Here is a 24,133-nt window from a genome sequence, read left to right as displayed (position 1 = left end):
ACAGAAAAAAATAATATATAAAAAAATAACCATATAAAAGCTAAACTGCTTTTTGAAGGCATGGAAATTGATGTTAAACTCTGTGCAAAAATATTCTGCTGCAGTATGTTATGCATACAATTCTACTAACACAATTAAAAATTAAGCTTTCAAGATCATTTCAAGCAAAAGCATTTTTAATAATCCAGCAATTAAGAGGCCAAGCACTCCAACAGCAAAATGAGGAGCTAAGCATGGCATGGAGCTTCAGGCCAACTGCAAAAATTAGTAATTAAAGCAAGTTTATTATAATTTGAAGCAAATTGGCTAAAAAAAATCATAAACACAACTTCTCGTAATGTTTTTTTGTGGATATCTTTTTTGAAATATGTGTGGATTTTTGAAAAGTGATGTGTTCTGTGTGAGGTAACAATGGCACACACAAAGTTTGGTGTCAGTACGTTAAGGTTTTGCAGAGATACAGCCTCAGACATAATCTGGCATAATTCCTCAAATTTTTTATGCGGAGCTATACAAAAATGGTTTTGTCAATCAACACAAATTCCATAACTTTTTGTCTGCACTGTCTAATGATGATCTGATTCGATTTTGGCGAAAATCGGACCGATGGTCGAGGAGGAGTTAGAAAAAGTAGGTTTTCTATATAAATCAAAATGGTGGACAGGAAGTTCGGCCCACAATGGCATAATTGGTATCTATGTTGTCGACATGATCCAAGGAATATTTTGAGAACATTTTCATTATAATAGGCTAATGCAATCAAAAGTAATTAGATTTTTGGAAATTTGATAATTAATGGTTAATGAATAGTTTATCATTCTTGACCAATAGGTGGCGCCATTACCAAAATGGTGTGGCCTGGTCAGTGTGAGGTGACAATGGCACATACAAAGTTTGGTGTCAATATGTAAAATCTTTGCAGAGATACAGCCTCAGATGCAGTTTGGCATCTTTCCAGCAAATTAGTTGATGCGCTAAACGAAAACCGCTTAGTATATCGACACGAAATCCATAACTTTTTGCCAGCTTGGTCTGAAGATGATCCGAGTCAAATTTGGTAAAATTCGGACCAACGATCTAAGAGGAGTTTGAAAAAATAGGTTTTAACATGAATCAAAATTGGTATTGATGTTCTCGGCATGATCCAAGAAATCTATTAAAACCAGTTTCATTACAATAGGCTAGTGTTAACAAAAGTTATTATCATTTTTAGAAATTTCATTACAAATTTTGACCACAAGGTTGTGCTGCCCCCCAAATTTTTGAGTAACATCAGGCCATGGTGCCGAAGAAGCATACCAAGTTTCATAACAATACGTCGATGCGTTTGTAAAATATAGCATCTTACTACAAAATTCAAAATGGCCAACGCCCAAAATGCCTGACATGAGAAAATTGGGAATCATTCGACTCAGCATGATGCACCCAATCTAATCTAATCTTGTGATTTTCAAAAGTTATAAGCAAAAATATGCATTTTTCATATCTCCTGACCACTAGGTGGCACAGCGCCAAACCACTGCAGGTAGTCTCAGGTCATGCTTGTTATAACACACACCAAGTTTGGTCTCAATACGCCAAACCATTGCGGAGATACAGCCTCAGATCCATTTTTGTGTGCTTTTCGTCAAATTCGTTAGCGCATTATTTGAAAATGAATGAATCAACTTGAATTCCATTAATTTTTGCAAGCATGGTCTGAAGATGATCTGAGCTCATTTTGGTGAGAATCAGACAAACCGTCTAGGACGAGTTCGAAAAAGTAAGTTTTGCGAACAATTTAAAATAGAGAATAAACTAAACCTTACGATTTTTACATTTTGGACTTCATTCGACTCAGCATGAGCCAAGGATTTATTTATTAGCATTAACATGAGTGAAAATTTGGACAAGTGGTGGCGCTAGAGAGTTTGAGTTAGAGACTCCAAATTTGCTATGGTGACTGCTCTGACTGTCCCCTATCAGTGTGCCAAATTTCACAACTTTCCCGCAATCAGTTCTTTGGGCTGCCATAGACTCAAGAGCGGAAGAAGAAGAATGCCAACAGATACAATAGGTGCCTACGCACCTTTGGTGCCTGGCCCCTAATAATAATATAAAAAAAGACATATAATGATATTTACTTTTGAACAATTTTATTACTGAACTTTCAAATCAGTCTAAGACTTCTGAAATTATGACACAGAGTTGACTCTTCACAATAATGTGGTTGGGCAGGTTAGGTGATTGCTATTGGGAACTTTCAGCATTGGAACTTGAGAGATGTCCTTTTGACTCTGTTTGTTGTTCAATGGTGCTTCAAGATGATGGGCTGGATAGTGGATAATTGAGCCTAAAACACCTAGAGGAAAGCCGTAAATAACACATCTGACAATCAACAGCATAAAAGCATGTGGACACACCTGTCAGGTATGACTAATTTTACACATCCTTGGCTAGTTCAGTGGTGTTGACCTTTTAAAAGAACAGCTCACCCAAAAATGAAAATTTGCTTTAAGATTACTCATTCTCAGGCCATCCAATATGGAGATCACCTAGTTTCTTCACTGGAACAGATTATGAGACATTACGCATTGTATCAGTTGATCAACGGATCCTCTGCAGTGAATGGGTGCTATAATAGAGTTCAAACTGCTAATAAAAACATCCCCAACATGACTCAAATGCATTAATTAACATGTCGTGAAGGGAAAATCTGAACTGTTTCTAATAAACAAATGCATCAAGACATAATTTTAACTTCAAACCGTTGCTTCAGAGTTATGTGGATTATTGTGATGTTTTTATCAGCTGTTTGGACTCTCATTCTGACAGCACCCATTCACTGCAAAGGATCCACTGGTAAGCAAGTAATGTAATGCTGAATTTCTCCAAATCTTTTCTGATGAAGAAACAAACTCATCTACATCTTGGATGGCCAGACGGTGAATACATTTTTGAGTGAACTGTTCCTTAGAGGAATGTATGTACATAATAGCTTTTTAGAAACAGTATGAAACATCAAAAACCTTCTCTATGTTTTTTTTTTATTGGATTGTATTTACTTTCTGTAAGACCCACTAGAACAATTACTGAAGGAAATTTTTGTTGCTGTAACCCTTTAGCAAGGTTGATAGTAAAATTTGGACTTTATTGTAACCACAAAAAACAAAACATTTTCACAACGTTTTTAATTACACTGTATCACTGTAATGTAAAGTGTGGCCAAAGTAGTTAAATATAAAGTGAATATACACCCTTATCACACTTTTATAAACCAAGTTGTACTATTAAATCCATTTTATTGAAATTCACTTCTTATTAACTAGGATAATAGGCATGCCCTACAGATCATCTGTGTCTGGGAACCTTAGACCACTGAGTGCCATCCGGTGCACAGAGACAGCTGTATCAGCGTCAATATGTAATCCTCTGTCAGCCTTTATATTGCAGCAATTTAAGCATTTGATAAATAATATAAAACATCTCACCTCCTGGGTGATGACCTGCGTCGAGCAAAAGAGGAAGAGCAAGACAAAGAAAGGAGAATGAGCCCTTGTTACATGTGATGTGATTGACACCAAACAAAACATATTTTTATGTTCTTGTGATCTTTTCATTTTTTTATCCATTAAAAAATAAAAATCTTTGCTAGTGGTTTGAATGGTATGCAGTGGTGTTTTCACAAAAACACGTGCTAGCACATGATTCCAGTCGTGTGCTTACCGTGTCGCTTGAAGATAAGGAGGCTCATAAAGACAAATACAGTGAAGAGAAAAGTGGCGAGAACTGGAGCCATCACTCTTAACACACCAAGCCCTGAAAAACATTCAACAGATAATATAAACTCTAGATTCATAGTTATGAATCTTGTAGTCTTAAATATTTTTTTAAAATATGATTATATTATTCATAAAATGTTAAAAGTAGATACCCACAAAAGTGTGGTGTATTAAAAAAATGGAAAGTCATTGTGCCTCGTATTGCAACAACAACTGTTTTTAAGTCAAACAACATTTTTTAATAAGTAGGATTTTCATAAAGTTGCATCAATATTCTAACAAATAATCATCATAAGTTTTCACCTTCTTGATTCTGTGCATCATTTATCTGTTTAACGAATTCCTCACATTCTTCTTTCAGGTGAGTTTTCTCTAGACTCGCATGCTCGGCCTTAAGCGTCCATGACTTCTTTAGATCATGCGCCTCTGGCATCAACGCTGTCCACGAATCTCTGTCTGAATCTAAAGTCAAATAATCTTTGCCATTGAGCTGAAACCGGTCGGACAGCTGCAGGACTCGATATCCTCGCAGCTTACATTCCCTCAAACGTATATATGTGCCATAACCTGAAAAATAAAGATGGAAATATTGTCACAGAGTGGCTGCATGACAGACCAATATTTATTAACATAGATCAGATATTTTTTTACTTAATCCAATAAATTGCACCCCTTGGTGGATCTCTAAAGAATAGCATCCAACAACAGCATTACACCACAGTATGCTCAACAGTAAAGCGCATGCTCAAACTCAAACACTGGGTGTTTTACATTTTAAAGTAACAGTCATTTACTATAATTTACTCACTTATACATTTTGAACTTAACCCAAAACAAGTAGGAAAATACATTTTATATATTAAAAATATAACTAACGTTACTAAAAATAGGTTTTATATATTAGTTTAGCACATTAAAAAAATCAGTATCGTTAAAAATATCACTGTTCCTTCTCTAATGCTAAACTTCATACATTGCTGCATTAAGATTCTTTACTTGATGTTTCATGATCATTCTCCACCATCGTCTTCAGGACTTCGTCTTGAATGGGTCTGACAACAGGTTGCTTGTCGAAATGTCCCTTTAAATTTGCATCACTGACAAGGATCCTCTCAACTACGGTCCCGTTTAGCAAAACACTGCGCTCGAATTGAATAATGATATCTAACAACAACAACAACACATGATGGCTTTATCGCTTGACCATAATTAAAACAACAGATCATAATGGAGGAAAATATGAGCAATAGAACATCAATTCCTGGTTAGGAATGCTAAAGATGCTTGCTATAACAGGATAAAAGACTTACCTGTTGGAAGAGCCCAGGATAAATCTACAAGAAACGCGAAGGTCGCAAAGAGGAGCATTTCTGCGTAATATGAAGCGCGAGCGGCGACGGCAATAGTTTGTTTTGGTTTGAATCTTGACTCGCTTTCTTTCGGTTTCTATTTGTAGCATTCTCATTAACACTGCACAGTTTTTTGAAAGACGACTCTGAAGTGTGCAGAATCCAGCGCAAGTCTAAAAGCGTCGAGCGCAGTGTGCAGGTTTAGCTTAAAACGTTAGTAGACAGCGCGAGCACTTGCGCGTGATTGGCTGTTACCAGGACAACCTGAGGAGGGAGCCTGTCACACCAGGGTCTTTAACATATAAACACTGACCTGAAGTTGACATTTAACAGCTATAACAACAAAAATATTGAATAGAAACTGCACTGGAGAGACTTTTTAGTCTCCCTCCCTATCCTTAAGACTATCAAAATTACATTTGAATCAGAAAAAGTGTTTGGAAACCAGATAATTAGCCTTTTATTATTTATTTGTACTGTATTTACAAATGAGATGCTGGGATTTTAATGTTATAAACTGGGATTTGGTCAAAAGTGTATCAAAACAAGACTACAATGCGCTGTATGTGCACATTTAAAGGGACAGGTCACCCAAAAATGACAATTCTGTCATCACAATTTGCGAAAAGGCCTATAATAGGCCCATTTGTTTTGTTATTAATTAGAATTTGGGGTGCGCTTTCACTAAAACGCCTAAGGGACCATGAAAGAAAGCCTTTTTTTTTTTTTTAGGGTGGTGCTGGAAAAACATGACAAGAGCAGGATCAGGTATTGTAAACAAAAACGGAAAGGAGAAGACAGCAGACATTGGCATTCACTGGTATTCTCTTGGAGACTAAAGCAAAAGCTTCATCTTGATGAAAATGAATGTGAAATCACACACATTACCAGCAGGAAATAAAGCACACTATTTTAAAACAAACACTCTTGGGTGCAAAATTAGCTGGAAGGCAACCGTACGTTTTCTGACACTGGTAGAAATTAATCTGTGCATTGTTATTATATATATATATATTGTTTTTTAAATGAAAACATTTCTTACTTTCTTTAGGTACATATTTCAGAAAATAGAGAGAGGGAGTATGGGGGACCATAACATAACCATATATGGCTAAAGACAAACACAGCCCAGGAATTTATGATAGTTAAAATAAGAAAAGGAAAAGCAGAGGATTTCAAATGCATGGCTTATTTTGACATGGCATGATGTACATCATGGAAAAAAAATGGAAGCTTGACATGCAAGTTCTGGATTTTTTTCTAATACGCTTTGTTCATTTTAAAAAAATATATATATATCTTGAAAATGTCCTTTGCTCTGACCCAAATACTACTGGAGAAACCATGATCTCAACTGTCAGGTGTTTATAATGGGTTTTTTACAGTCTTATTCAGGACAGTGGAAGTTTATGGCACATACTCTTTGGACATTTGCTCTTAGTTTTTTATTTTTTTATTTGTGTGTGTGTGTGTTTTTTGTTTGTTTTTATTTTGATTGAATTTTTTTTAATAGGGATTTGTTTGTGAATGATGGTTGGTTCTTAGTAGACATAAGAAGTGCTGCAATACAAACTTAACATTTTGAAAGAAAGCACTAAGTGAAAAGAAAAAAAAAGGGGGAAAAAAAACAGCAGGGCATGTTTTTGGTTAATGGTTTAAGAGTAAGTGCCTTAGTAGTTGAATAGTTGTAGAAGATTAGAAGATAGTGAGGCTCTGCTAGTGTTGAGATCACATACCAAAAAAATAAAAAATAAAAATAAAATAAAAAAAAACCTCAAGAAACCAATGAACTCTTTAACATCTTATTTTATACAGTTAAGGTATTGTAAATGCTGCTAAAATTTGGTTTCTGCTCTAGAGTTTTTTCATGTTTCAAATTAATTTTTATGAATTGCAAATGCAAAATATATCATTGTAAAATATTGATATATATATAACAACAAAAACAACTGAATATAAATATGCTGTTTGGCCATTTTACGTCTCTGTGTTGCAGGATGTATAGTTTAACAAGAACACAGCCTTACTAATGCCTGTAAATCATTAAAATTACTACCACATTTTCTGGCTATATCACAAAACTTATAGTTAAAAAATAATTATTCAGTTTGTAAATCTGTATTGGAAAGGAAAGGTTAAAGGATGTTTTTCTCATTCTACAATATGAAACTAGAAGTTAAACTAACCAGACATTAAGTTGACATGTTTGTTTCTCAATAGAGAAGAACAAAGTAAAAATCCAACAGTCATCTATATCAAGAAGTTTGCATGCTATTTCTTCAACTACTGACCAGTAAGAGGCAGTATTTGATAAGGCAGTCGGCTCTGAGATCGTTTTTTTTTTTTTTTTTTTTTTGCAGACTTTTGATTTTTTTCACTTAAACATTTCAGAAGCACATAATGAGAAAAGACAACTGAGAATGACTTAAAAGCAGTATTTATTCTGAAATTGTTTATTCAACTAACCTCAAATAACTTATGTAAGACACTGAACAATGTTAGCTTTTAATTTATCATTTATAGCTCCTCCCCGTAAAAAAAAAAAAAAAAAAAAAAAACTACTCAAACAGGACTTGACAGATGTGCATTTCTTGCTAAAGCACTGACAGCATGTCACCACTTCAAAATGATATCAGTCTGTTTCATATACAGACTTTGAAGTCAGGCCTTAATCCAAATTTTGGAAGCTCCTTACCACTCTGTACTTATTCTTTCTTTGTTTTAAAAGATATTTCCAATATTTTACTTCATAATCACAGCACGTTCCTAATATGTTTCGTGAATGATACTGCTGGTATTTGTTTTCAGATGTCTTTTTCATTTTACCATTTTTGATTTTCATTAATTTCTTATGACAATGGTCATTTTAATTAAAATAATGCATGAAAAATGTTTAACCTTTATTCACTGTCAGCAAAACCGACCATGTGATTTGGTCTTAATTTGTGCTTTAGAAGATATTGCACAGATGGTAGCCTATCGCCTCTGATTTAATATGTAACGAGATCAGAAGAACCTTGGTTTTTAAAACCAAATGTATGTTGGTAACATTCGGATCTTCTTTAAGAAATTAAAGAGTTTAACAAATTTAATTTGACAGCTCCAGCAGGGTGCATTGCCAAAATCCCTTCACCCTCCCATTTAACAAATTCCTCTTTTTGTGTTACATAAATCATCTGTGTCTACTGAGGTCTTGCTTCTAATTAACAGCACTGCTTGATTACAGCTCAGCTGCACTCAGAAAGCTGAAGAAAACAGTGATGGCAATAGCATTCATTTTTGCAGTTCTTCTCTTTGCTCCTGTTTACATTTTTTGATGTAGCAAATAAAACAGATTACTGATTACGTTTTACAAGAAAATACAATTTCAGTCTTTCAAAACTGTTAAACTGTATTAATCAAAGGTTATTTATCAATCTATCTTGAAGTCAATGGTCTAATTTGATCTTCACAGAATCTCAGAATGTGTCATGTTTCGTAAACATTTATTTGGTGCCAACTTTATCTGAAATTTAAAATGAGAAACTAAACATTTTGTAATTTATTAAATGACAACATCCCAACATCTACAAAAAGTAACATTTAAATAATAATCATATTAGGCCTATTGTTGTTGTTGTTAGTGTAGCCTTTTTTGACATGCACATGATGTAACCACTTGGTATATGCGTATGGAAATTCATGCACCTTGATAGGCTACCACCTGGAAACCACTGCGCAGCGCCGACGAACACCAAGCTTCTCCGGCATAAAATTCACAATCAATTTGTAACAATTTCAGGGTCGCGTAGTTTACGCATGCGCAAAAGCGCTTGCCCCTTCGTTCCCTCCCCCCACAACAGAACGTGGAGCCGTCGGTCCGGTTTGTTGGAGCAGTTTGGCATCTGGAGCGTTGCGGTGCATTTGGAGACAGCAGAGGCCAGAGGTTCGTCGCTCTTCATCAGGGCCTCAGCCCACTGAGTTCAGCCTCATCAGACCAGGTCACATCGCACCTCATTCCAGCATGTCTAAAAAGAGCGAAAAACCAGCGGAGGGCAAAGAGCCCGAGAGCAGCTGGAAAGACGCGATCTACAATCCAAGAACTGGAGAATTCTTCGGTCGAACTGCGAGCAATTGGGGTGAGCTGACACGGTTGACACAAACCCTATGAACGGCATCCTTTACACATCATTTATGCATGCAAGTGTTTGAAATGAGCAGCTTACAGAAATAACCATATACGGCGGATTTTGTTGCAGAAACTGTTCAACCACAAGCATTTAAAGCACGAAGAACCCAAAGGGTCATTAATGAAGAATGAAAACGAGGAAAGCGATCGTTAAGGCATTCCGACATCTTGATGTCATCAACTCTTTCATTGATGACATCAGTGGCAATTTCGTGTCCACTCTCGTCTGTGTGTTTTGAATAATCTCCAGTGATAGCCTTAATATGATGCCCACTGCTCAACATCTCCAGGTTTTAGCAGATCTTCTTCCTGTAAAACGATGGGGAAAATCAGAGAATCAATATGAGGATGTTACAGAAAATGGAAGCGACGGCAGTCCATTAATGAGATTATTTTAAGGTGTTATTTTTAAGGGTTTTAAATGCAACGAAATGACTGCGTCCATGTTGCGCGCGTGCCGAACATTCAGTAGGCTGTCGCGCGAGTTTTTTTCGGTGTGGCCTGAAAATTCACTGTGGTGTGAAAAAGGAGCCTCTGTAGATGCTATTAATCATCATTAGACACTAGCTCAGTGGCATAATAATATTAATTATAATTATAATTATTATCTTTTTATACCAGACTGTGGTTTTCAATCTACGTACATATGTTTATTTATCAAAGCAAGGCTCTTGTTTGCGTTATCTACCGAAAACGTTTATGCGCTGATTCCATAATGTTATCCTTAAAAACAACAATAATATCAGAAACTATGTGCTTACTGCTTAACGTGAGAGAAAGGCTAGTGTCTTGTCCTCATTGACCCAAGGCTCATTATACACCGTACCTAGTTATTTCGTCGGACTGTCTTGGCTAGTAAAACTAGTCTAAAAGATCAAAGGCCTGCAGAATGAATAGTTTTCATACAGTCATAATAACGACCCCGATTGTCTAGAAACCCTTTTATTCTTGTTCGTTCTGAAGAAGGACCTGAACGGCAACGTCAGAGCGGTCGGCAACATCAAAGTGACGTCGCTGAGCGCCGTGACGTCGTCTGGCCCGTGGGGAATCTGAATGGGTTCTGTTTTCGCGCCTCACTAAACCTTCTGTGCAAATGACACATTTGATTATTTTCCGAGCGAAAACGATTAACTGCTGAATGGAAAATAACATTATTTTACAACAGGTGAATGCATAAATGAGTTAATGAATATATATATATATGTTTATTTTCAGACCGAAAACGATTAACTGCTGAATGGAAAATAACATATGTATGTATATAATATATATATATATATATATATATATATATATATATATAATACATACATATATACACATACACACACACACACACACACACACATACAGGGACGGACTGGGAGTGAAAAACGGCCCTGGATAACATCACAAAACCCATGGTGACCCTGCTGCCAAAACAATAGAAACCATCACAGAAATTCTAAAGATTTCCTCTACAAATACCACTACAAACCATCGACTTTTAACCATTAAATAATGGTATCCTGTAGTGTGTTTTGGGACATATTACATTAGGATTTAGTGGTTTTAACAAAAGCCACCAGGCGACCAATTACCAGTAGAGACCAACAGGCACCATTACCATTACAAATATAATAGGGCAACGCGATTGCAACCGAGGTGAACGCGGATTGCGATTTCAACCCCACCCCCAAAACGTGCTTGATTCTACCGAGGGGACCCTGCTGTTCAGGGGGCCCAGAAACCATAGCGACGCCACTGCGTGACATGTATGGTCGACTGAGGCAAGTATGCAGTTTCCCGCGAAATCCGTCCCAACGGCTTAAAATATGAATCTTTATTAAAGGTTTTTGTAATTATATTTTGGTAACATCTGGAAGATTGATTTTTATTATTATTATTATTATTATTATTATTATTATTAAAAGGCTACACAGTGAAGTTTTAATCGAGTAAAAAAAGTCTGTGATTGACCAATTAGAAACTGGATAAAATAGTAATGCACACTGTCAGATTAAAATGAGTTCTTTATGAGATCCCAGCAAAATGTTGTACTTTGGCTGGAAAGATTGAAAGATTATGCTTTTTTAGCAGGGCTTAATTATTTCAGATCTGCCTAGCAACAAATGATTTTCAAAGGAACTGTGTTTCAGGTCTCATCCTCCTCTTTTACTTGGTCTTCTATGGCTTCTTGGCTGCCATGTTTGTCTTCACTATGTGGGCGATGCTTCAGACGCTGAATGACGAAACACCAAAGTATCGAGATCGGGTTGCGTCCCCAGGTGAGTTTTTTCAGTTTTGCAAACATTGACAGTAATTAATAATTAAAAGTGCTATATTCAGTTGTACATGTTATTCAGCTATGAGTTATTAAAAAAAATATATATAACTAACTTTTTTTCTGTTTTGCAGGGTTGGCTATCAGGCCAAACTCTTTGAATATAGTTTTTAACAGATCAGAACCTCTTGGATATGGCCAGTATGTCCAGCATCTTGAATCGTTTCTGCATCGTAAGTGCTCTAGACTTTGCCCCTTTTTTAAATACTTTCTCATCTCGTTGCATAGTACTTCTATATTTATAGTTTCTCTATTTTCTATTTCCAGAGTATAATGACTCAGAACAAGCCAAAAATGACTTGTGTATGGCGGGTCAGTACTCTGAGCAGGATGAGGAACCTCAGAAGAAGGTGTGTCAGTTCAGGAGGAGTTTACTCCAGCGTTGCTCCGGGATGGAGGACACCACCTATGGCTATGCTAAAGGACAGCCGTGTGTTATTGTCAAGATGAATAGGGTGAGTAACCTTACATACACCCTTGTTCAAATAGTTAATTGTAATAATATTTCTCAATATTACGCACTTTCAAACTATTGTCTTCAAGAGTAAAAATGTCTGGGTTTTCATATCGACTTGACTGAGGGTGAATCAGGCTGATATCGTGTTATTCTTAACCCTCAGATCATTGGTCTTAAGCCAGCCGGAGATCCGTACATCAACTGCACATCAAAGGTAACAAAAGTAGACCTGTTTAATAGGGGTGCCAAATAAAGAATGATTTACATTTTTTTTATATTAGAATAAGGTAGATATTAGTATAAGACCATAAATAATGTATATGTTTGTATTTGTGGTGTTTATTTGTGTTTTAAAGCTGTCATTTCTAAGAGAAATTTAGAAAATGGAACAAAAATGGCACAAATTTCTCAACACAACTTTAAGACCCCATGCTGGCTGTTTCTCAGAGAAATCATAATTAAGGTCCATGCCTGGCCTGCTAAGGATTCTCCAACAATTTCTTTTTTCATCTACTTAACCATTTTCGGTTATCATTATTGCTTTGGCTATTATGGCTTTGGTTTTCTCACTTAGGGACAAGATATAATAAAGGTAAAAATCATATGGCCAATTAAAGTGTAAGATGCCAGCTAATCAAAGGTCTGATTGGTTCCCACACAGCCCTCCCCTTTTTGGGGTGTTTCATTGCTCTGTAAAACAGTGAAACAGTGTTGGGTGTTTGTAGTTGCAAGTGTTTCTGCAACTTTCTTATGGATTTCAGCTTTAAGGTTTGATTTATATGTTGTTGTGTTTCCTGCTTGGATTTCTAATTGTTAGTCCATCCTCTCTCAAGGGTGTATTTTTTCTTTTCTCCCTCCCTTTTTCTTTGTCTCTCATGTCTCTATTGCATGCTGCCAGTTGAACTCCTTTGTAAAGTGATGGGTAAGATCACTGTATATCTGGTCTCTCTCTCTCGTTTGCTACTAGCGTGATTGAGCATGTCTCTTATATGCTTTATCATTCCTTACCTTAAATTTTCTGCAAAGCCACAACATACACGTTTTGCACAATCTTGTGAGAATTAGGGATGCAACCTGATATATTTAATATAATCAAACCTGAAATGAAATAAACTAAATATAAACCAACAAAACCTAAAACATTATTAACAACAATATTATTATGTACAGTGTGAAAAACGGATAGTCATTTTGTGATTTGTTAAAGATTAAATTACAGTGTTATTCAGTTATCAGTGATTAACATTGAGCGTTAGATGGCAGCTTAAAAAAAGGTGAGAAAGTGAGCTGCACAATTAAATATATGTAATATTATCCGATATGGTACTGATATCTCATGCATCCCTAATCAGAATCAGTTGTCCATTATCACAATGGTTACCATCTGGATATTTTCTTAATGAGTCGCTGCTATTGATCAAGAAAGATGGCTAATGAACAAATACTAATTCATTTAGCATGGCAAAGCAGCAGCATGACTTCTAGCACTTGTTTTCTCCAAAGCAGCAGTCTGCTTTGTCTGTTCTCTGCTGGGATACATTATGCTCTGCATCCAAATGTAGTTGTATGCTGCAGCTACTGTATATGTCATGGATGATTTATATTATTGTTAGAGCTACATCAAACGGCATCATCCACTCTCACCAAGTGACAGTCCGCTGTCTTCAGTTGTCTGATGGTATTTTCTTCTTTCTCTTCAGAGTGGGAAATCTCTCCAGATGCAGTATTTTCCCCATGAGGGGACTATTGATAGGATGTACTTTCCTTACTATGGGAAAAAAACACATGTAAGTATAGAGCTCAGAACATGCTTGAAGGAATAGTTTAGTGCTGTCAAACGATGAATCGCATCCCAAATAAAAGTTTTTGTTTACATAATATATGTATGTGTGCTTTGTATATTATGTATATATAAATACACACACATGCATGTATATATTTCAGAAAAACATGTTATGTTTATATATTAAATATATTTATTTCTGATATAAATGATATGAATATAAATATAGACATGTAAATATTTTCAAAATATATACTGTATGTGCGTGTATTTATATATACATAATATATATACACAGAACACATTCGTATATTATGCAAACAAAAACTTTTATTTTGTATGCGATTAATCGTTTGACAGCACTAGATTAGTTCACCCTTAAAATGAAAATTTGTTGAAAATGTACGCATCCTCAGGCCGTCCAAGATGCAGATGATTTTGTTTCTTCATTGGAACAGTTTTAGAGAAATTTTAGCATTATATCACTTGCTCACCAATAGATCCTCTGCAGTGAATGGGTGCCGTCAGAATGAGAGTAAAAAAAGCTGATAAAAACATCACAATAATACACAAGACAAAGTCCATAAATTAACGTCTTGTGAAGCAAAAAGTAGTAAACAAATCCATTGTGAATGGAAGTGAATTCATAAATTCATAAATAAATTTCAATAGTGTAGTTATAAGATAACAAAACTATGTGTTAACAAATTTGCCTTTTCTGTGTATCCAGTTTTAAAACATTGTTGCCATAATACAATGCCATAGACTTATGCAAAAATTATGTGAACAGCTGTTTTACTAGTAATTATATTATGATTAAATTTAACTTGTATTAAACCTAAAATATTCCTTTAAAGACTTCATTATATAATGAGATGACGTATAGTAGAAATAGTATATAGAATGACAATATAGTATACAAGTGTGTATAGTGAAGTACACTTTTTTTTCACCTTGGTTTTTCTGTCTCGGGTCATCTATAGGAGGGTTATGTTCAGCCTCTGGTTGCTGTAAAGCTGTTGCTTAAGAAGGAAGACTACAACTCTGAGCTGATTGTAGAGTGCAAGGTAGAGGGCTCCAACCTCAAGAACAACGACGAGCGTGACAAGTTTCTCGGCCGCGTCACCTTCCGGCTCCTGGTGAACGAATAACGCAGCTGCTGAAGGGAAACTTGCACTACTTTTCTCCCTGTTGTCCCTGTGCTCCTTTTAAACCCCCACTGTATGTCCTGCTGGTCCTCAGCAGGTCTCAAGGACTTAATTTAACTCTCCACAGACAGGCATGACTGATTGATTTCTGTTAATGAATCCCACTCACCGTGTCTTCACAGAATCCCTCTTTAATCTTCTGTCTAGCACCGCCTCCTGATGAAGACACGAGTGAGTGTCTCTGAACATTTAATTGTATTTTAACCCTGGGCCTCGCATTCCCTAGATGTTTGGAATTCTTTAACGTCATTACGTTGTACTCTTAAAGGGATTTTGTTTACATTGTGATTGATGAGACGGGTTAGTCGATATCTAAATCCTTAGTTGGTGTTTTTGTGTTTGTGTTGCTCTGTGTGAATATATTTAATGATCGTATTGTCATATTGCTAAAAGATTTATGTAAAAAAAAAAAGTGGCATTATTTGACACATTTTTGAAATATGGAATACGTAAAGAGCCAAATTTGTAACCTAAATGATTTTCATAACCTCTGCATGGATCCTCGTTCATGCAGATGCCTCAAGAGCCATTTAACATCTTGGTACAAATGCTATTTTGACAAATAAAAAGAAAACAAGTAAGTGGTGGTTGTAAATTGTCTGTAATATTTTGGATGTACCACAGGATGGCGTTAGGATATAATGTTGTCTAACAGCAACTCTTTTTTTCTTCCAAATTACAATTGTGTTGAGTAGCATTTTTTTTTGTATTTACATTTGAACTCATTTTCTTACTAAACTAAATCATGTGTTTGGCGCCATATGTTATATTCGTTTAATTTAAACATGTCACCGTGCTCAACCAAACATAGCACTGTGTGTTCCTGCCAAAAGCTATCAATAAATCAGCAGTTTGCGTCAACTGATTAGTTGACCACATTTAGTCACAGACATGGGAATCTGCTTCAGTCTGTACATAGATGGTCTTTTAAGCTGGCCAGTGTTTCATGTAATTGATCTGTTTAGCGCACACTTAATTTTAAAAAGATTATTATTTTTAACTGCTTAATTCTGCCTTTTTACAGTGAATCACAATGACTTTATTCTATTGACAGTCCCGGTTTCAGACAGTAATAATAATAATAAAAAAAAAAACTGATCTGGTTTGTATTTTAAAAGGTCTATACAGAAAAAAATACACTGCCAAGTAATTTCCAGATAATATAATCATTTGCTTTGGTCTGTGACTATATAAATTATAATCTAAAAATAGATAAATATATATAGGATGCAGTTATTTAATTTTGAAAACAATATGTTTTTCACAAAGCATTATTAAAATATATACCTGCTATTATATTTCAGGAAATATTAAAATTTATTATCATATTTTGGGCTCTTTGGTGTTTAAAGTGTGAGAACTCCTGGCTACTGACAAACACGCACAACAAGTTTTTATTTTTACCTCTAGATGTGAAAGACACTCTCACAAACACTGCTTCTTACACACATAAGCTTATTTTCCGCATTAGTGGATATTGGTTCACATAAGGAGGAGTGGCATCTGTTTGGCTTAACAGGGTCTTTAGCTTTACCGTCTGAAGACTTTTCTGATTACTACTACTCCATCAAAACTCAATCATAATCACACCCGCATATTAATTGTAATATGCACATCATCTCTACATGTACACTGCCTAATTAAGCTCAGAAGTGATGTAACAGTCTTTGAATGCAGGAAGCAGATTCATTCATGTGTGCTGAACCAGACTGGTATTTCTGTGCTCTCAGAGGAGATCATAAATTGGTAAGTCTGGTGAGAGTGACTTGTCTTGGTTCAGCAAATCAGACTGGAGGTTACAAGGATTAGAGGTTGATTTAAGTACGCGAGTATAAACCAGATTATCGCCTTACAAGATAAGTGTGGTGTTCTGAATTCAGCCCAGAACTTTTCAGGCGGTCTGTGATTTGACTCTTTAATCTGGGGAATATATTTAGGCTTTGACTCTTGCACAGAGTTTTTTAAGAAAGCACCAACATGTGGTTAAATTTTCATCGCGCACTACGTGAGAGACTAAACTTCTGATTTAATTATCTCAGGAACACATAACTCCATAAAATTAGCTGATTTGAAACCGAGTTAGCACCAAGCACCAGCGTTATGGGAGGGGGAAAAGCTACGAAATAAATCTGTAAAATAAACATTTTATTGGCCCATTTTGAATACATGCCCCTGTTAAATATCTGAAATTTCTAAACCTTATATACAATCACATTCAGTCATTATTACTTGCCTCAAACTGTAAAAACTTAAAAGACACAGAACAAATAATTAATTTGCAGACAGGTAGTTTGGTCCATTTTTTGTCACAATAACAATTGTTTGCTCTTGCATAGAAGCAATGCCACTGAAGACTGGAAGAGGGCATAACCTCTACCTTGGTTACATCGCGCAACTGGTGAGGATTTAGCAGACGAATCAGTGCCAAAGCCCTCTATTTGTGCCCTTGAGGACTTACCTCTTTCAGCTGAACTTGTCTGTAAAGGAAGGCTGCCTGCTGTATACCACTCTGTTATGATGGGACATGATAACAAAACACAAATGGAATTACCTTTAAATGCTAAACAATCAAACTCTGATTTCATTTCAGAGCTAATAATATATGTTGATTTATTAATTCATATTTATATGTACATATTTATACACACAAGGTGCAGAATCAAAAAAACCCTGCTATCAAAGATCACAAGCATGGAGGTCATGAGTTAACAATTTGTGCGACACTCTCTACAACAGAGATCATCAGAGCTCTGTTGAGCAATTACATAATTCATTCAAAAGCTCTTTGTTAGCATGTAGATGTTAACCTGTGCCGCAGTAAGCAGGTCCACATGGAATCTGTGCAATTGAAATGCCCACCATTACAACATTTTTGCGTTCTTCACAATTATTTTGTCACACATTTTCACAAATTTGGCCCTGTGATGGACTAGCCATCTCTCCAGGGTCTTTCCCGGTCTACAGCTTGAGATGCTTGGACAGGCTCAAGCAACCCTAGCACAAATGATTTTGAAAATCGATTGGTGGATAGAGGAACTTTGGCTCATTTAATTTTGCTTTCAGCTACCCGTAAGCTTGTTGAACATGCCTCAGAATTCCGAATTCAAAAAATGAGAACGAATTCCGCAGATTCCATCTGGGCCTGACCTTCAGTAGCATCTAAATGTCTTGCAAAGAGTATGTGTACAGCAGATGCCAATTGTGTACTACACAGTGAACTAATCCACAAATAAACAAGCCACTGCTTCTTGGGAATGACTCCACTTTGCATATCTGCCTTCTGATCACAAACTGCTGCCGATTACATTAAGTCGCTATTATTACATCATGATCTTTAGGTGGCCTGTAGTCTTCTACTCTTCTAGCATCTTCTCAATAGGGAATAGTACTTTTACTTGCACCTCCTGTTGGATAGGAGATTGACTACTTCACGAGACATAAAGTAACCGCAGAGAAGAACTTCCCTGACTGGTCCAAAGCTCAGTCCACCACATCATGGATGGTCTAGAGTGTTTCTCAGACCATATGGCTGTGCAATTGAAGCAATAAGAGTCTCCTTCTATGCTACAAAGGACTAACGTCCCATCTCTTTTGTCACGGTCCACTCTTCTTCGACAGAGCACAGTTTCATTTATATAAGTGATGCCACTGAAAGCATTTACTGGTGAATTCTGGGCTGAGGTGGCTGGATTGGTCTTCTCACAGAAGCGTGCAAGTACCCGATTTCTTATCATCATCTAAACCACCGGATGATTCTTTCCGGTTAGGGTCGTTGAGCTCGTCAAAGAGTCCAGTGTCAATCATCTCCTTTTGCCAGGCAATGGACACAGCACCCGTGCTAAACTCCTTGAAGAACTTTTCATCCTTTGCGTCAAACTCAATACCCTTGATTTCAGAGAACTCAGCAATGTCACCTGTATCCTTTGCATAGACAACGTTGGGTTTGGGCACCCAGGGTGGATCGATAAGGCCAGCCTCCAAACGAGCAAAGTTGATGGACTTGAACCACTCATGCTTCCTGGGATCATCACCCCTGTGAAAATAGTACAAGTAACAATTATACACTCTGGTCATTTGGGGAAAAGGAGTTTGATGCATTTCACAATCTCACCATTATCTGGTTCAGTTAAACCATTGGTCATTATTACATTATAATTTGGACCAAAAGAAGAGATATAGGCTGACCATATAGGATTTTAGACCTAGAAAATCATCTTTGCCCAGGCATACAAATTTGATACAATAGCTCTGACCTGTAGGACACTATCGAAGAATATTGTGGTAAAGGATTTCAAACAGGTTAGGGTCCACATATCCTGCTTTAACACCTCCAATCACACTGAAGGATCAGGAGGTTAAGAGGGATAGAAAGACTTACTTGCAGCCAAGACGTTCATCAATCTTCTTCTTGAGGAACTGCTTGATTATGTCTATGGTGGGGGCGTTAAAGTTCTTGTGCTCAAACTTAGGTTCCTCATTAATGATGCGCCTCTGTACCTCCTCCTTCTCCACCTTCTCCTTCTTGGCTTCAGGGCCTTTGAACGGGGTGTAGCCAGCTACCATTTCATAGATACTGCAACCAAGAGCCCACCAATCCACTGATGTCCTGTATGGAGTTTCAGTGAGGATTTCAGGTGCCATATATGCACCCGTTCCAGCCTGTGAAAAGAGAGCCAAAGGGTTTGAGGGACAAAAGTGCAGACTGAACTTTTTTAATATTATCATTTCCCATGGGAATCAGTTTAATTAAGATGTGAAACCACCGCTTTGTATGAAACTGTCACGGTTTGAGGAACATATCTGTTTGTCAGAGGAGTTTATTAAGGTAACAGCATTGTAGTAATAGAGCATTTTATGTAAGTATTACCCTATCTATTGCTTGTACCTCATTTCCTCTCTTTGCCAGAAGGAAGAAGCTTAATTGTAATCCTCTACTACCTGTCAGGAGTCATGTGCCGATCCACTGTGATGAAGTGGACAGTCTGGTTATATAAAGACATCCATTCTTAGGCTCAAATGCACATGTCCACCTTTGTGTACAAAGATATGCTTTCACTTAGAGTCATTCATTATTAACAAAATTTACTTGCATGGCTTTAAAACTAAGACAGACCACTATGGGTGCTTAAATATACATATATGGGATTTAAGGCGTGATAATAGTTACAACAACACTATCATACTAAATAACTAAGATGTTCCAGACAAAAATCATTGTTTTTTGGTTAAATAATCTATCCTTAAGCAGGAAATTTGTTGGGAGTTTATACATCAAGAGGAAAACTCTCCAGAAATGCAGAGAACTAAGATATAGTAATCAGCAGGGTTAGGCCCAGTCAAGCTAAAATGTACTGATTACATGGGAAAAGATGCACGGTCATTGTGCTAGACTAACATCATTCGATTACCTAAGCTAGAATGACCTAGACCTTCAGACCACTGCAGCTATACTTTGTGCATATAGTGTAGTTACATAAATCAAACTGCTGGGTCATGGCTTTAAAAAGTTGTGAGCTGTCAAGAAGATCAAGGCTTCAAGAACAGTCAATAAAGTGTTCAAGAAAGACAAGGAAATGAAAGCAAAGAGCAGTGATAAACAAAGAGCCTTTAAACATAGAAAATTCATGCGACAAATATAAAATGTAGCGCTTCCCCAGCCTTTGGCGATCTGATCAGAGACAGATTTGTGTAATTCTGCCTAAGAGGATCAGGAGTGTAAAGCCAACCAAACCCCCGGTGCTTCAGCTTGGGCTTCAACCTGCATTTAGGACTCAAGAAGGGCACGGGATAATAAGCTTAGGGTCACTGCATGAAAGTTGTTTCAATCTGACATTTGACAATATATCAAAAATGAACAAGTCATGAGGGGCAACACTGAGTATGCAACCTGTTTTTTTTCACCAGAGTGAGCTTATTAAGAAAATATGAATACCAAACAAAACAAAACAAAAACAATGTAAAGTTGAGGGACAACACAATGAAGGTAATATATTCCCTCTGTTATATGCACAATGTATCTTTACAAATGCCATTTGTCAATACAAATGTAGCTTCTAACACTTTAAACCATTTAGTTAGATAACTACTTTCTAAAACACATTCTGGGAATAAGTTAAAGGATCTGTTAACCTAATTTGTGTTGTGCTGTAATTTAATTGGTTATTTTTCTTGCCTATGGCATAATTCCTTGAACGAGCTTTCAATTTACTTCTGTAAATCTCGACCAAAAAAACAAAAACGGTGCTTTATCAAAAATACTTTCATCAGTCAATTTAATCAAGCTTCCTAGTTGCTAATGGCGCTGGAATTTTACTATCAATAATGTTGCACTACATTAATAAACTTCACAGTAGTTATAGATTTCATGCTGTTTTGTAGAACACTGTTTATTGTAGTGAGATAGAGACCCAGTTGTGATTATTGCGCCTCTTGGGTAAAGGTGAAGCACTTGTGGGCCCTCTGAATGAAGTAACCTTATCTTAGCCACAGCTGAGTTTTAATGCAGAGCATATTTTCAAATGAATACTGATGTAATTGAGTGAAAATAAATATAATAATAAAAAAAAATTATGAAGAATCCTCCTAATCACAATTATCTGTAGCCTCCCAATGCAAAAGCTTAAAGAGACGTTGAGCCAAGGGTGCAGGTAAGGACACTGCAGCTAACTGATCCTTGTATCACTTCTTCATGCAGTCTTTGGGTCTGTTCACTGATGAAGCTGTACTCAGGTTGATGAAGATCACCAGGAATTATATAACAGGCAAAGAATACCACGCTAACACGGCTGTAATCCCGATTTACTGTGTAAAAGACGAACAATCTAAGTTCCCTAACAGTGTTACTGAAAATCTCTAAAGTCCTGGCGGCATACAAGGACTGCTAAACATAAAGTAACCAAAGACTGTAACTAGACCAGTGATCTCAAGCTGTGTTCTGAGGACCACTGTCTGTAATGGGATCCAAGTGTTCTGCAAGGTGATTGGCTAATTTTAAAAAAATGACTTAAATAATAACTATAATTGCATAAAGCAGAAAAGTCTATTAATTCATTGAGTATTTAATTAGCTGATTGTGTTCAAGTGAAGTATTTCTGTTTTCTCACAGTGATGTAGCTCAAAGGTATGTGTCAGTGTGTGGCCCAACTTAGCTAATGAATAGTCCATTAAGGTTTATTAGATAAAAGTAGTGATCAAGTTTATTTTCTTTCTTCATTTTTACACTAGTCCAATCTAGTTTCAATAATATATATGCATATATAGCATAATAATGGATTGGTGTTGAATAAAATCCCCAAATAACATATGGAGTTTTAGGCAGTTTTACTGTTGAAGTTGTTCATCTCCTTTAGAAGTTTGAGAATGACTCTCCATGCTATTTATCTCATACAAGCACACCCAGTTGTTATCTGGTGCCTTTAATGGTACTGATCACAGCATAGATGCGATCAACTCACCTTCTGGGTGGTGGTCTTTCCAACGGGAATCTCCACAGCGAGACCAAGATCTGAAAGACGGCACTGGCCTTGGCTATCTAACAGCACATTCTCTGGCTTCATGTCACGGTACACAATGTCCATGTTATGCAGTTGAAGCATCCCGGTTGTAATCTGAGCTGTATAATAGACGATCCGTTCCATTTCGATACCCTTCTCACCAATATTATAGATGTGATACTTGAGGTCACCTCCATTCATCAAGCTCATGACCAGACAGAGATGGGTCTTAGTGTCGTAAGCATAGGCCAGGCTGACAATGAACAGACTGTTGACCTTCTCCAAGATCTTCTTCTCTAGCAGGGCCATTTTCTCACCATGTTTCTTCTTGAGGCGCTTCTTGCAGAGCTTCTTGCAGGCATACATCTGGCCGGTGTTCTTAACCTGCACTGCACACACCTGGAAGTGTATGTGATTGACATGGTTAAGTTTGAGAGACTACATCATGATATCTTTGATTTAAGGCATCTCCTAGTTAAGGCTGACCATTTAAATCAATTCTAATAGATTGCACTTCGCAAAAAATAAAACCTACCTCTCCGAATCCACCCTTTCCAAGTGTCCTGAATTCATAAAAGTACTTTTCAGTGATTGGCTGTTTCTCGTACTCTTTCCACTGCAAAAACTTTTCAAAGAATTCGCTTGTCTGGTAATCTGTAAACGGCTTGCCTTTTAGGAACTCTTTGGTGGCCTCCTTCACCTGCCCCATCACCTCCTCGAAATCTTTGTCAGTAACCGCCTTGCACTTGGTTGCTACATCTCCAGTCAGGAAGGTGAGGGAGCTCTTGGAGCCATCTTTGCAGAACTTATTGATGATATTTGTACGGGCCTTGTCTTTGGCAGCAGCCTCTGACAATTCCCAATCATTTAGATCATCCAGAAATTCTGCAGCAGCATTGCACTCTGGCCCCCCTTGATCCAGGTACTGGCGAAAAAACCTTTTTCCGATAGGTTGCTTTTCGCAGAGGGATTCAAAGTCCTTGTCCAGAGTCGACCTGAGTGCCGCACATTGTTCAGGCTTGGGTAGAGAGAGACTTCGGCGACGTTTCTTCATTTCCTTGTCATCACCCCCTTGGGCTTTTAGGTAGGCCGTGTTGGCCACCAAGTTATCAAGTCCCCCCATGTCACACATTGTGGCGGCTGTGTCAGGTTAGTCGCCCCAGAGAAATGGAAAGCTCCGGAAGCTCTGCGGTATCAGGCTCGAAGAAGCTACTGCCAGTGCGTTTGTGTGCGACTCGCTTCAAAGCCAAGGCGCGAATGAGCCACTAAGACACACTGACAACCCAGTAATTACTCATTTAGAATTAAATACCTGCAAGGGATTTTCACTTAAGTATATTTGTGTGGTCTATACTCAGCTACTATTCAAGGAAAGGAACTTATAAGAGGGTTCTCCCACTAAGAAGCTTTAGGGCTGACTATATTTAGGCAGATGCAGAGCGCTAGTAAACTGATGGCCATCGGGCTCTGTTGTCTAAACATAAATGGTGATACGATGAGAGGAGCAAAAATGTGAGAGCTAACAGCTCAGCATGGAGTGTACAAAATGCTGAGGCTAGCAGGATGCACTAAAACTTCCTCCTGTTGTTTA

At 37.0% G+C, this 24,133-nt stretch overlaps 3 protein-coding genes across 3 annotated transcripts; 1 reads left to right on the top strand and 2 right to left on the bottom strand.

The window, feature by feature from the left end:
* Nucleotides 1-2,118: 2,118 nt before the first annotated feature.
* On the bottom strand, nt 2,119-5,384 carry LOC109110713 (major histocompatibility complex class I-related gene protein-like). Its single transcript, XM_019123698.2, has 6 exons — nt 5,072-5,384; nt 4,758-4,925; nt 4,065-4,328; nt 3,706-3,798; nt 3,471-3,485; nt 2,119-2,341 (listed from the first exon to the last, which is right to left on the bottom strand). Exons 1-6 carry the CDS (start codon nt 5,127-5,129, stop codon nt 2,196-2,198), a joined length of 744 nt encoding a protein of 247 aa, XP_018979243.1. The 5' UTR covers nt 5,130-5,384; the 3' UTR covers nt 2,119-2,195.
* A 3,475-nt stretch (nt 5,385-8,859) lies between these two features.
* LOC109108211 (sodium/potassium-transporting ATPase subunit beta-3-like) lies at nt 8,860-15,630 on the top strand. Its single transcript, XM_042718009.1, has 7 exons — nt 8,860-9,228; nt 11,417-11,545; nt 11,676-11,774; nt 11,869-12,056; nt 12,222-12,272; nt 13,759-13,845; nt 14,825-15,630. Exons 1-7 carry the CDS (start codon nt 9,114-9,116, stop codon nt 14,990-14,992), a joined length of 837 nt encoding a protein of 278 aa, XP_042573943.1. The 5' UTR covers nt 8,860-9,113; the 3' UTR covers nt 14,993-15,630.
* A 1,553-nt stretch (nt 15,631-17,183) lies between these two features.
* On the bottom strand, nt 17,184-23,828 carry LOC109110704 (G protein-coupled receptor kinase 7a). The gene is made up of 4 exons (XM_019123693.2): nt 23,078-23,828; nt 22,504-22,941; nt 19,428-19,708; nt 17,184-19,082 (listed from the first exon to the last, which is right to left on the bottom strand). Exons 1-4 carry the CDS (start codon nt 23,672-23,674, stop codon nt 18,749-18,751), a joined length of 1,650 nt encoding a protein of 549 aa, XP_018979238.1. The 5' UTR covers nt 23,675-23,828; the 3' UTR covers nt 17,184-18,748.
* Between the last annotated feature and the right edge of the window lie 305 nt (nt 23,829-24,133).

The sequence above is a fragment of the Cyprinus carpio genome, chromosome B2 (genome assembly GCF_018340385.1).
Source record: "Cyprinus carpio isolate SPL01 chromosome B2, ASM1834038v1, whole genome shotgun sequence".
In the NCBI taxonomy this organism is placed as follows: domain Eukaryota; kingdom Metazoa; phylum Chordata; class Actinopteri; order Cypriniformes; family Cyprinidae; genus Cyprinus; species Cyprinus carpio.
This window is presented reverse-complemented; position numbering and strand designations above follow the sequence as displayed.